Raw genomic sequence first — 14707 nt, 5'->3', positions numbered from 1 at the left:
TCCCATACCTGTCTTAGAATAGTGACCCAGGTCTTCAGCTTTACGTTGTTTCTTGTTTTCCCCCTGAGCCTTCTAGAAGTGGTCACCACGATTCTTGACAACAACTGAAATGCGGAAGAAATAATAGGTAGCGGCCAGATGACCCCGTGCTTACTACCATCCAGTTACAGTGTTAATTGGCCTTCTTTGAAAGAGCTTCATTGGCTGAGGGTTTGCCTGAGAATGTGCAAGGTTCAGAGTTCAACCTGAAACACGCTTTCTCTCAAGCACAACTAGGAAATGGGTTTTCTCTTTTGCAGCTACATCAAACCTTTGCACTCTGCCTCCACCCCAAACACGCAGACCATGTTCAGGTGTTCTTAGAGCAGCATTGTGTATGACCAGTTCCATGTAATGGGAACATTGCAGTGTTTGTAATTTCTCACCATGACCCACTTGGACTGCAAAGGACAGCTGTGCACAACAGATGAATTTAAAGCAGAGAGATGCCCATTGGCGAAATCACCTGTGGTGATGGAGATGCCTGCAATCAGCGTAAACGTCTTCCTGAGACACTTCCTGCACAGCAGAAGGTCATGATTAGATAATGTAAGAATAAATAACTTTGGGGGTAATGAGCAGCAAGGAAGACTATAGGGAAAGTTGAGGGGCAAGGAAGCCAGGATGCAAACCTCCCTGCACATCTCCTGTCATAACCCTCACACACGCCACAGCACCTACAATTGCCCTCCCCTCCTTTTTTTTTGGTCACTGGACTCCAACGGCCCAATCAAATTACTTGGACTTCACTTAGGAGTGGTTTTGCCAACTGGCTGGCCCTTTATTTTTGTGGTTAATATAAACAAATTACTGTGACCGACTCGCTACGTTTCAAAGGTCTGTTCTCCTCTCCCGAGGACTGTCTTCCCGTGTTTCTGTTTTCCTGCACTGATTAACATTCTCTACTTAATCACAGATGGGTATCCATTAAAGGCATCAGATTAAAATACTTTTCTGTTCTCCAGCCTTAAACTCCTCTTTTTTTGTTCCTTAGGTGGCACAAGTGGATGGGTAACCAAGCCAGATATATTTAAAATTCATTATTTCTGGGCTATTTCTAGCTAGTTTGTTTACTTATTTTCTGTTTTAGTTCAGTCTTGACACACAGACAAATGTGTACCAACTGTCTACTTTTTATATTTGGCTGAATACCTGGAAGTGGCATGTGGCAAAAAGTAAGGGCGACACGGAAGGAGTGTAAACTCACTGTTCGCTTTCAATTGCACTTACTGATCTCCTTCTACTCCAACTGAAAAACGTTGGGGTTCTGTATCTCACTCTGTTACTTTTTTATTATTATTATCTTGAAGAGTATACTCAATACCTTCATTCTACTCTCAGCTCACTCCTCTTATGTTAGAAGCCATGCTTGGTTCTTTTTTCTAGATTCGTCTCTTTACACTTCAACTTCCCACTTCCTTTGCTTGATTCCCTTTGACATGTTAAAACTGCATGGTGACAACATACTCCACACAATCCATAAACTTTACTGAAGAACAAGATTCACATATACTTCCTGAGATGCATACTTTTCAATTTTTATTTACTTGTGTGTCGCGTTCACACGCACACATGTGCGTGCGTGCGTGCGTGTGTGCGTGTGTGCGTGCGTGTGTGTGTGTGTGTGTGTGTGCGTGTGTGTGAGTATGTCAATGTGTGTAGTTGTCCCTAGAGGCCAGAAGACAGACAGAGAGTCAGAATCCCTGGAGTGGGAGGTACAGGTCGTTATAAGCATTCTGATTAGTTGAGAAAACCAATTTACATTCCCTAGAAGAGTAGGATGTGTGCTAATCCTCTGAGCCATCTCTCCAGCCCCCAAATAAAAGGCTGATGCTCACGCTCTGGTTCTTTGACCATAGTGTTATTGCTCTGTTTCTGATAATTCAGGTATCCTGCTTTTACAGTTTTAGCTTTCTGAATAATTCTATATCCTGTGAATATAAAGTTATCTAGCAAATTCTGTAGGCACGGCTTTTTAACTTTTTTTTTTCTTTCTTTTCCACAAAGTGGACTTTTTATTTGTCACTATTAAAAGTCTGGGTTTTAAATAGATTCTTGGAGTGAGTTCATATCTATCAGCTCTTTCAATTTCAGCCTCTGTCTCATCATCGGTGGTTTCTGCAGATCTGCCACCTTCACCACAGAGCTGCGTGAGTTTTCTTAATTCAAACTCGGGTTTCTTCAGCATTTTTACTTTCCTAACGAAGACATCAGGAAAAAAAAAAGTAAATAGACTGGTAAGTCTTCTCCATGTCTTTCCCATTGCAGTCTGCAGTCAGTTGATTAAACCACCTCAAAGCTTCAGGCCGTTTATCTGCACTTCTCAGGTCATGACTGCCATCATTTTCTCCTGGGTCTGAAGAGCATGGTGCTGCAACACGGGATGCCTTGCATGTCTGGTTGATGCAGTCTTTTAGTGAAACCAATCCAGAGCAGACAGGGCAAAACACTATCAGTTGTCTTGACATCAATATGAGCTTGAATCATGGTCTGCCACTTTTTGACCATGGAACACATTTTGTCCTGGCTAAGAGTCATGCCATGGAAGTTAGTCAGACAGTAACAGTAAACAGATTGAATTTTCTAACTGCGATTTTTTGTCATTCTGTAGATCACCTCAAACACGCAACCCTTGAAGCCATCAGATGCAATTTTCGTTCCTTGAGTCTTTGCGATTAGTGGTTTCCCAGTGTTCCTAATATTGAACATAGCCTTAGCTTTCAGACCATACCAATCTTTCTTAGAAAATTGATCAACCACTTTCCTCTTAGCTCCCTTCTTGCTGCCTTTCACCAGGTGTTTGTTCTTGCCAACTGCCGTTGGTACCGCTCTGAGAGCCAAAAGTGTGCAAGTACATGCAACTTGAATGAGATCTTAGGTGAATGGGGAAAGACTAATTCTTATTTCTTCATAGAAATAGAAGCTTGCTTTAAAAGGGGGGAGGCATTTGGATGACTCCTTCTTTTAATGGTATATTCCATAGATTTGCCCGCAAAAAGCTGGTCTCATATTACAATCAGATGTGCATCTTACCAAAGTTAAATTAAAAAGATGAGGGCATCTTGATGCAGCTACAGTTGCTATTATCATAAAAAATCACTACTAGTATTGTTTTTATTAACTACAGTGGTGAGTGGGAAGAAACTGGTTTGTCTAATTTTGAAAATAGTGGTTTTGCCACTGAGAAAAGAGCCCAGTGTGCAGCTACATGGTCTCACCCTAGGGGGGCACTTTCTATTGTCCTCAATGTGGTGGCCACATGTTTTCTTTCTGTTTCTCCCAGCTAGCTAAGTCTTAAGCAAGAGAATTTGGAGGAAATGAAAGAGGGAGAAAATGATTTTTTTCTTTTATGGCATTTAGAGCATGTGCCAATGGGTTTCATATCCCCACCCCTGAAGTTGTGTGTACATGTGCATGTGTGTTTAATAAAGAAAACAAACAAAGCACTTTATCACCGTTCTGACCAGTTATTTCTGGTTTTCATTTAACAGTTTTAAATCCTTTGAAGCAAACTGGGAGAAAATGGCCATTCGCATCAACTATAAATGTCTAGTGCTCATGTGTATGACTCACCTATATAGTACACCTCTGCAAAGTATAAGTGTGTTTAAGAGAGGCTGTAAAATAAATAAATGTGTAATGGAATTTCACTGCTGGAAAACATTTAAAAAGCGAAAATTGTTTTCTGTAAGCTCCACTTTATACAGGCACAAAAAGTACCCAGTTTTTTGAAGTCAAACTCAAGGATTTATTTACTCAGTATTAACAGTCATAATGAAACACTGTAGGGAATGAATAGAATAAATTGGATACTCAAAATATCAGCTATTTTGAAACGTAGAAAAATAAGTTGAAGACATTTGGGTTAATTGTAAAATCTTAGCAATAACTAAGAACCAGAGAAAATAAAATACATATACAGAGAAATCTCCCCCTCCTCCTTCCCCTCCCTCTCCTGTTCCCTTTATCTCTCTCCTTCAGTTTTTCCCTCCTTAAGTATCAGAACTGGAAACAAAGGCACTTCAACTGAGATTCAGGACACCCTTTGTAAGCTGACCTCCACAGCAGATGTCATCCCTCCTGTGGTGGTGTAATAACTGTAGCGGCCTTTCTCTTCTGGAGAGAGACTGTTCATGGGTAGATGTAGAGCCTTTTTCTGATGAGAGATAATTATAATCAGTCTCTTTCTGTTTCCCCTTATAATTTCATCTGTCCATCTAAATTATATACACCTTTCTTCTTCTTCTTCTTCTTCTTCTTCTTCTTCTTCTTCTTCTTCTTCTTCTTCTTCTTCTTCTTCTTCTTCTTCTAAAACTCTGTCTCACTTACCAGGTCTAGAGAAATCCAGAAGTTAATTATAAGCCTTGTAGCCAGCCAGTAAAATGGTAACTAGTGTTATCTTAGTCATGGCTTTATTCAGAAAAGAATTCACTGTTGACTTGCCATGAGTGAATTTGCACTAAAGGGTTGTCTTTATTATATAAACAATAGATTTACCTCATGTGGGAAAGATTCCCTGTCAAGGAAGGTCATGCATAGGCTCCACCCAATTTGACTCAGAAAGCTAGCCTCTTTACCCCAGACTCTGTTATGAGATTCATCTAGCTGGGATAGCAGCTCCATACCCCTCTACGTCACTCAGGAGTCTACTATGGCAGAAGACAGAAACTGACCATGTTCATCCAGCAAAGAATGTACTAGAAAACCTGAAGGAAAAGATCAAGAACCAGGACATGTTACTAGCAGAGGGAGGAGTAATATTTTTGACCACATGACCACCTTGTCATTCAGGAGCTAGGTTAATTAGGACAAACCCAGCCCTCACGGCCAGTTCTTGAAGTGAAGAAGTCCCATGAATGTCCAGTCAGCCCAACCACACGACTAGGGGTCAGAGGTCCAGGGCAGAGTTTTCCAAAGAACAGAAAGTAGGGGGAAATGGACCTGAAGCGGTCAAACCAGAAGCTGTCCACCACACCATACCCCCTTGTGGGGTAATCAGTTATGCAAAGACAGAGACTAAGAAGCTAATATTAAAGTGTGTGTAGACAACAGCTCAAGGATAGGACCCATAGAATGGATACTAAAATCTGGTTTTACCTAGTAGTTTAAATCGGGCCACTTAGTAGCAGTTTTTCTTTGAATTCGGTCCAGAATTTCCCAGACCCCGAGTAGGATGTGAATCGCTGCTCTGTTAAGCATCTCCCTCCAGTTGCAGATTGTCCGCCTACCCATTCTCCTGGCCACACCTACTGCCTTCTTTGTACTAAACTCTGAACTCAAAGGCTTTTCTCTCACAACACCTTTATTTAGATCGGAAGATGAGTTAACAGCTGCTGAATGCTTTGTTGAGTTTCAACATTTAATATCGCTGGTTTGATTTAAAAATATGAAGTCAAACCTCCATATTAGAGACGAAGAGAAAGAGCAAGAAGTTAGAGGGGAAAGGTCTACTTGAAGGTGCCTCTGATCACTTGCCTTTCTTCTAGCTCTCTAATACACAGTAAGGATGAAAGAATTCTCTGTCACTTAAATTGCAAATTGGGCTTTTTAAAATTTTTATTTTTATTAATTTATTCTTGTTACATCTCAATGGTTATCCCATCCCTTGTATCCTCCCATTCTTCCCTCCCTCCCATTTCTCCCTTATTCCCCTCCCCGATGGCTATTCCTGAGGGGAACTCCCCCCCCCCCCCCCGTATATGCTCATAGGGTATCAAGTCTCTTATTGGTAACCTGCTATAAACTGGGCTTGTTTTAAGGCAAAAAAAAAAAAAAAAAGGGGGACGGGGGAGTCCGGTTTATCCACCGTTTAAACGTTGTGAGCTTTGTTCTCTGTAAATTTTCACTTTGGTTATTAAAATATTCACTGTAGGAAACAGATTTGTAACCCATTTCTCATATTACCTACAGTCAGAAAAACAAAATTTGATATCCTGGGGTTTATTTGCTGAGGGCGCTTCCCATAAAAGCGGGGTGAGTGTGCATTGGGAAATTTGTCTGGTTAACTCCTTTAAGGATAAGCGTTAGTCACAACCTCCCCCACCCCAACACACAAACTTTGGCCCCCATCACTCTCCCCACCTCCTGACTTCCCGCCTCTCCAGGGCTGGTGACCTAATAGCATTTTTCTTCATGCATACTTTGGCTTGGGCCCATGGCCTGGCTGCCTTCGTCTGTCTGAGTCTTTTGAAATTCCTGCATGTTCGGCCCAGATTAAGTCGAGTGTGTCTCAGGATGTGTGTTCCGTTTTGTTCTTTCCCCTTGACTCTCCCTGTGCAACGTGTCTGGGGAGGAGGGGAGGGGGCGGAGAGGGGAGGAGAGGGGAGGAGAGGGAGGAGCAGAGTGGAGGAGCTGTCCGCCTTGCACGTTTCCAATCGCATTACGTGAACAAATAGCGGAGGGACAGCGGGGGCCAGAACGGCTTGTGTAACTGCAAACTTGTCAGAAAGTTTAAAACCTCTCCCGGTTCTTTCACTCCAGACACTGTGCGTTCTCCTGGACCGTCGTGCGCCGCTCCCCGGTCGCCTTGCAGGACTGGAAAAGGGGAGAGAAGGACCCTGCCACGTCCGACGGCCGACTGGGCTGGGGGCTGGGTCTGCCATTCTGCCTTGGCACGACTCTCTCCGACCCATTCCCTCACCTCGCCCTCCTCCCTGCTCGAAGATCCTTCGCGAGATCGGAGCCCCCGTCTTCATTTTCTCCCAGTCACGTCCTCCCTCGAGCCATGCGCTTCGCCTGGACCGTGCTCCTTTTGGGGCCGCTGCAGCTCTGTCCGCTTCTACGCTGCGCCCCGCAGGCCCCGCGCGATCAACCCGCCGTCCCGGGCCCCTGGCGCCAGACGATCCAATGGGAGAATAATGGGCAGGTGTTCAGTCTGCTGAGCCTCGGGGCGCAGTACCAGCCTCAGCGGCGCCGTGATCCCAGCTCCACTGCCCCAAGACCCGACGGCGACTCCTCACAGCCGCGCACGCCCATTCTGCTGCTGCGTGACAACCGCACGGCCTCTGCCCGTTCGAGGACTCCAAGGCCCTCTGGGGTCGCCGCGGGCCGTCCCCGGCCAGCCGCCCGCCACTGGTTCCAAGCTGGTTTCTCGCCGTCGGGGGCCCGCAATGGAGCTTCACCGCGCACGGCAAACCGGACTGCCACGCCACAGCCTCCGCAGCTCAGTAATCTGAGACCTCCGAGCCACGTAGACCGCATGGTGGGCGACGACCCCTACAATCCCTACAAGTACTCCTCCGACGACAATCCCTATTATAACTACTATGACACTTATGAGAGGCCCAGGCCAGGGAGCAGGTACCGACCCGGATATGGCACTGGCTACTTCCAGTATGGTAAGCACCCCCAAGTCCACGGTACACACCGGGCCGCAGGTCAGTGCTGTCTAGACGTGGCTGTCTGGGCGCGGCGGCGGGCTCTGGTCCCGCAGACTCGACCCCCCTACTCCCCCTCCCTCCAGCCTGCCCCGCCAGCTCTGGAATCTGATGGAAACCGCGCTCCTGGCTCCAGCAGCTTCCTTTCCCCTTTCCTTCCTTGCTCTGGCATTCGCTGTTCTTCCACACACCCAGCCCCACCCTGCAGAGTTGGTGAATAGAGGGGACCTGGAGTAAGAGGTCATTGGCTTGTTTTATCTTTAGGTCTCCCGGACCTGGTGCCAGATCCCTATTACATCCAGGCATCCACATACGTGCAGAAGATGGCTATGTACAACTTGAGATGCGCTGCGGAAGAAAACTGCCTGGCCAGGTACGGATTTCCACAGCCAGGCTCCCAATTTTGATCCTGGGATCTCCCTGGTACCTAGTTCTGACTGCTGTTCTGTGCAGACAAGGGCTAGGGACTGGAGCAAGGGCTGGGAAGTGGGACGTGACCTCCTGGGCATGCTGACTTGGATAGAGAGTTAATTTGGAACGTTTTTATGGCTACTGCCTCAATGAGAGACACAAATCGGGGAGGGAGGGGGAAACCCTTATTCTGGAGACTGTGTCTCAGGTTCTTCCCTCCAATTTTTTTTAAAGGCACTGGCGCCAACTATTTACAATAACTTTATATAAAACAAATTCAACAACCAACAAACGGTGGCGGAGGGGGGGTTGGGTATAAGGAAAGCACTTGTTATTCTCTAATGGTCTGGGGGTGTATTCGTAACGGTGGCGCCCCCTCATTTGTAAAAAGCACATTCCACATGTATTTCAGGCTGTGATTAACAGGGTTGTTTTGGTATAAGACCATGAGCGAGAGTTTTGTTTTCCGTTAGTCTTAAAATAAAATAGCTATTCTGGACTTGCAATTCTCCGATATTGCTGCTTGCAACCAGCAGAGGGAGCACAAGATGTTGCATGGTGGTATGTTAAGAAAAATGGGTCACCAATGGTATTCCAACACAGATCTACACAAAATAAGGTAGCGTCCCAGAGGTGTTTATATGAACCTTTATTCCACGTTGACTTTTTACAGCCATCGAGCTAAGGGAAGAAATTCAAGCTCGTTTTCCTTCCTGAGGCGTGCAAGATCCACACCAGTGAACGCTGAAAGATATTAAGAAGCGCCCTCAGTCTGTTAATAGTGAAGTATAAAGTTATCTAAATCTAAAGCTAGGTGTCTAATATTATTTTTCCACTTCCTATCTTAGATATATCAACTTATTAATATATACCTGTGCATCTTTTTGGCGTATGATCACGCTCTGTGGGCTTTTACTGTTGTCCTTTGTTCACTCATTCAGCAGATAATCACTATGCTTTTAATCTTCCAGGAGCTCAAGGTCACCTCATTGAGTTGAAAGCTAGTTGGGGAAAGGGTGATTCCATTACCCCGTGATGGTGAGCTGTTCTTTCTAGTTTTGTTTTTCATCAGTATTCACTGAATCTAATGTTTTAAAACTTACAGTTCAGCATATAGGGCAGATGTCAGAGATTATGATCACCGGGTACTGCTACGGTTTCCCCAACGAGTGAAAAACCAAGGGACATCTGACTTCTTACCAAGCCGCCCTCGATATTCCTGGGAGTGGCACAGCTGCCACCAGTAAGTGGACAGCTCTCACAGTACTTCTGGGATGCACTTACATTGTTTAGATGACTATTCATGTCTTACCTAAAGCTAGAGATTTGCTCTTATTTATACTTAGAAGTTTTCCTATGCAGTTTGATGTCATCACAGGATGTTAAACCCTAAGATAGGTCCTTCACCACTAAATTCTATCCTCTTATTCAATTGGAAACTGTAAGTCCGGCTCATTAAAACTGTGGAAAGGACACAACAATGGCTGCCAGTAGAATTTACTCTTTTGTTAAAGTGTCTGCTATAGACAAGATCATCTTCAGTTGGTTAGCCTTAAAAAGCATCTTATAAAAGCAACACATCTCTGACCTAAAGGATGCAGAGACCATTCTTAATGAAAGATGGACTTCAGAACCCAGTCCTCTTCCATCTTTTGAAAGGCCCGTGTCAGCCCCAGAGGGGTTGCCATACACTGTTTAAACTTAAAGGTTTTAATTTTTAAGTTAGATGTGATTATGCCACCACTTGCCTAGGTAATGTGCTCAAGTGTTCAGTGCCAGGAAATCCTGATGTGTGGTCTACTTACCAAAACACAAACCCTTTCTCACTGTAGCCCCTCCCCCATGTGAAAATAGGAAGAACTCAGAAGACTTCTATTTAATGGAGAAAAGTAGACGTTAGCCACATAATTTACATATTGAAATAGGAATATCTTATTGTGCAATAAAAGTTTGTGCTATTTAAACAACAGTTGCAGAAAATAGTTTTCCCTTTGTATTTCTAAAAAGATTTTTTAAAAAATATTGCAACTCTAGTTTTTAAAATCTCATAGCAAGCCCTCCAGAATAAAGCTCCTGCTTGAAACCATCATCTCATCACCAACATTAGCAGTGAAAGGCAGAGAAACACTATAAACTCTGCAGGTTGCAAGAACAGATAATGAACTGTCTATACCCGATGCTCAAAGGTAAAACCCTGTATAAAGAAACAGACTCCCTGTCTTTACCAATTAGTAAAGTGAAAAGCTTGCATTGTCCTTGAAAAAATATTTGGCATGAAAATCTCTTCAGGAAGATAAACTTGGGAGCCAGGTATGATGAGACCTGCCTTTAGTTCTAGCACTTGCGTGGCAGAGGCAGGCAGATCTCTGGGTTCCAGGCCAATATGGTCTATAGGTAAGTTCTATAACAGCCAGAGCTGCATAGACAAACACTGTTTCAAGAAGGGGAAAAAAAAAAAAAAAAAGATTTGGGCTGGAGAGATGGTTCAGTGTTAAAAGAACTTGCTGTTCTCACAAAAGAGTGAGTTTGATTCCCAGCACCCACAGGGTGGTTCACAGCCATTCATATCTCTAGTTCCAAGGCATTTGAAACCCTCTTCTGACTTCCTCTGGCCCCAGTCACTTACATGGGTGCATACAACTTGTAGACAAAACAGTCACACACATAAAATTAAAAAAATGTTAAAAAATTTAAAAAGAAGATAAACTTGGCCTGTTTTAATTATTTATGAGATGAGGAAATCACTTAGTGTCCTCCCTGGTCTCTCTGTGTGCCACTGACTGCTGTGTCTTTCTTGTGTGGGACACTAGACATTACCACAGCATGGATGAATTCAGCCACTACGACCTGCTTGATGCCAACACTCAGAGGAGAGTGGCTGAAGGCCACAAAGCAAGCTTCTGTCTAGAGGACACAACCTGTGACTATGGGTACCACAGACGCTTTGCCTGCACCGCACACACACAGGTAGGCTGGTGGTACCCTGACATCAGGAGCCCACAGACCTGCAGATAATTTGAAAACAAATAACCTGGTGTTTCCTTTCCTCCTATCCTCTTTCTTTAAATACTTTGTTTCATTTTGAGGTTTCCTTATCAACATGGAAAGTAATTGGGAAAAGGCAAATGCCTGGGTGGTACAAATTGCCTTTGAAGTGGTTCCAGCTGTCCATGTAACTCCTGCTGGTGATCACACCAGGTGGATTCTTGCTACAGAAGACAATGAAAAGTAGTTTACTTTCTGAATACACGTGAAGGACTTACAGCATCTGCCTTCATTCCATGCTTATTCGCTGGCTATAAATAGCTGTTGGCCATATACATCTGTTTTTCTCACCTGCAAAAACCATTTTGTTTTCCACCTTCATGCTTAATACGCAATGCGACCTAAAGTTAGAACATGAAGTTGAAGCCAGTTTCTTAAAAATGCCTTAAACAGCATCACTTTTAATAATGCAAATAAGAACAGAGAGACACTTTTCTTACTCCATACATGTATATTTAAACCTACAGTGTAATTAATGTCAGATGTCCTTTGGGTGAATTTCTTCTTTATAGTGCTGAGTTAAGCACTATTGTATGTCTTAGAATTGGAAAATGTGTGTCAGTTAAAAGCCATGCCAGTATTCCCATCCAAAAACTCTAATTTGTAAAAGGACATTATAATTTTACTCCAGCCCAGCTCTTGGCAAGTAGTTCCTGAATGTATATTACCCAGGGCACAAAGACATCATCCGCTGCTGTCTTGGGGAACCGATTCCAGGACTGTGGCCGGAAGCGTTTTGGTGGCCCACATGTGGTGACCATACTTCTTTCTTCTGGCCTTAGCTCATCAAAGTGGTTAGAAAGGCAAACAGTTATATTTAACATAGGTTGGGAGGGGCAAGACATATGCTTTAAGGGAAAAGTGTAACACACCCATATATTAGGCATGTACCCATGCCTTCTCATTCTGTGGTCAGCCCCCCACCCCCCAACCCCACCCCCTGAGAGGCTCTGGAGCATTTATTTTCCCTACTCAGAAAATGACATAGGTTGATCATCTCACTTGGGTGGGAGATAGTGTATACTTCATGCAGACCAAAAATTCTTCCATTTGTATTTCCCGTTCAACAGATGAAATGAGAATGGGTCAAGGTAATTATGTCTCTCATTCCTGTGGCTCGAGTACTTTCTAGTTGGCCTGACGATGCTGTCCTGTGATGTGGGCAGCAAAACTTCTCACTCTTCCCAAATCCATCCGCAGCCAAACCCACATTGCTAAAGCACTTTGAGGGTCTTTCTCTATCTTTGTTGACCAAAATGACCTTAAGCACCAAGGAAATTTGAATGACGATTTTAAATGACACAGCTGAGTTTAAATAAATGTAAGATAAACTGTTTAATCAATTTTGGATCATTGGGATGAAAATACAACAGCTAAAAGTCCTTACAAGGAAATAAGGAGACGAGAAGATACCTGTCGCCCACAATAGAGGGACATTTCTTCAGCCTCAAGAGAGCATGGGGCACATGTTCGTGGTGTTTTCCTCCTGGCAGCCTGATGACCTATGGACTTGCTGATACATTTACCAGCTTAGGCTTAAACCCTTCCTTCTGACTCAACAAAAACTTGACAGATTACTTGAGAGAGGGAATGTGGTAGATGAGAAATGGTTTGTTTATATCACCTTGAAACCAACTCAGTTACTCCCCAGCTGTTTGCCCCTGAATCAGTTATTTGACCTTAGTGTGCCTCAGGTTCCTCATCTGTAAAATAGGGATAGCAAAACGCCTGGCTCATGTAATTGTGAGAACTGACTTTATATAAGGTTTGAAATGATTTTGGTTAATAATAGATATTAGCTATTCAAGGATGCAACTAGGCTCTACCTACTCCTGAGGAGTTTCTACAATATGATTACAATATAGAACAAAATGGGTAGTTCACTGAGAAGACGCTGGAAATAAATTACAAGATAGCTCTCCTGATGTGCTACTCTTGAACTGTGGCGGAGGCTTATTTTGTTGCTTACGACTATTTTCCACTGGTGACTTCAGAAATAAGACACTCTGCTTCATATTGGAGGCTTGCAGCTTTTAAAGAACTAGATATTATAAGGCTGGATACGATGTGCTATGGGTTTCGGGTCAAATTCTGGAAAGTACCAGCTCAAGGCTTTATTTACAAACAATATGAGTTTTTTTTTTTTTTTTGTTTGTTTGTTTGTTTTTTAAACATAGTCTGGCGACACAGTATATTTTGATTTTGACTGTTTTTGCTGCTTTCAGGGACTGAGCCCTGGGTGCTATGATACATATGCGGCAGACATAGACTGCCAGTGGATTGATATCACAGACGTACAGCCTGGGAACTACATTCTGAAGGTATGGGCTTTGAACACATGCGATTTGCCATTACAGTGCCATACACTACCCCTTTCTAGATTCCAATCTGAAATAGCCATGTGCTTGAAAGTAGTTAAACACCCTTCAGAACAATTTTTAAACAATCAAGAGTATGGGTTTTTTTTTTTTTTTTTTTAGAAAGAGCTTAGAGAAATTTACACAGAATGTTCTTTTGTAATGTACCCAGTGTGTTTAACTACCTGTTTTACTTAAACTCCTTTTCTTGCTTGATTTAGCTGAGGCCCTTGTTAGCAATTTAACCATAGCATCTGTGTAGAGATAGAAGGGAAAAACAGTGTGCAGCGAGTATGAAGTCTTTCACACCATGCTAACTTTGTTGGCCAGGTCAGTGTAAACCCCAGCTATCTGGTGCCTGAGTCAGACTACAGTAACAATGTTGTGCGCTGTGAGATTCGCTACACGGGACACCACGCCTACGCCTCAGGCTGCACAATTTCACCGTGAGTATTATCTGAAAAGCCAAGTAATTTCTTTAACAAGGAGCTTCATATTTAATATTAGCTAAAATGCTTGGGAGTGCTTAGAAATTTTGTCACCTGGCATTATAAAGCACAGGTGATCCTACCACCATAGCTTCCTTGTAAATAAAGCAAAGCAACAATTAAATATAGGATCCATGTTATTATTTTTACAACACCGGAGAATGAGGATGCAATCATGTTTTAATCATGCTATAGAGTTAGTTTTTAAGACAAGATATAGGATGCGGTGTTTACATGGAGAATTCTGTGGATGGCCAGTCCATCAAATTGCTTAATAGGCAGTGGGCTTGTAGGAGCCACAGCCATTGGCTTTCCCCTTCCTCCATCGTCCTCCATGACAAGGATGAAAAGAGATTCAAAGTATTCTTCAAGGTTCATTTTCATGTACTGGCTGCAAAGTGAATGAGTGTGTGTGTGTGTGTGTGTGTGTGTGTGTGTGTTCTATAATTTCCTTAGTCATGAAACTAGTGTTTGAACGTTAGAAAGACTCTCGGCACGGAAATATTAAGTAGAAGTTTTTGGATGAAAAGGAAAGGAGAGCATGTTTGCCTGGCCACTGCCTGTCTTGCCCCAGCCCTTTACAGCTTTGCCTGCTTCGCGTTGCCTATGTGGTTCCTTCCCAGCAGCTCGAAGACTAACTGACCATGGATCAGCTCTGCACTGAGACTGGAGGGACACTGGCAGCTTAAGGGCGCCATACTTTCCTCACAGAAAACCCTTTCCTTATTTACATAAAGGAACAGAGTCAGTCTGTACATAGCAAGCACTATCAGATTGTTAGAAACGAGGCTCATGAAAGGAAAGAGCTAATACTGGAAAAACAAACTCCTCTGAATATGTCCACTGACAGTCTGGCTAGACTATTGGTCCATTAAGCATGGAGTTAGTCTCAGTACAGATGGAGGCCCCATAATCTAAAATAATTTATACAATTAAGGGGTAGATGATTTTCTAAAGTTATCTATTGATTGTTAGCTCATTCTTCATTTAC

The 14707-nt window shown here is 43.3% G+C and overlaps 1 protein-coding gene and 1 pseudogene across 1 annotated transcript; one reads left to right on the top strand and one right to left on the bottom strand.

Annotated features, from left to right (window-relative positions):
* Window positions 1–6240, bottom strand: part of LOC127204259 (uncharacterized) — a 28479-nt pseudogene extending 22239 nt beyond the window's left edge.
* A 155-nt stretch (window positions 6241–6395) lies between these two features.
* Lox (lysyl oxidase) lies at window positions 6396–13678 on the top strand. Its single transcript, XM_051163166.1, has 6 exons — window positions 6396–7376; window positions 7680–7788; window positions 8932–9069; window positions 10637–10793; window positions 13097–13192; window positions 13559–13678. Exons 1-6 carry the CDS (start codon window positions 6764–6766, stop codon window positions 13676–13678), a joined length of 1233 nt encoding a protein of 410 aa, XP_051019123.1. The 5' UTR covers window positions 6396–6763.
* The last annotated feature ends 1029 nt before the right edge of the window (window positions 13679–14707 follow it).

This window comes from Acomys russatus, chromosome 20 (genome assembly GCF_903995435.1).
Source record: "Acomys russatus chromosome 20, mAcoRus1.1, whole genome shotgun sequence".
NCBI classification, from domain to species: Eukaryota; Metazoa; Chordata; class Mammalia; order Rodentia; family Muridae; genus Acomys; species Acomys russatus.
This window is presented reverse-complemented; position numbering and strand designations above follow the sequence as displayed.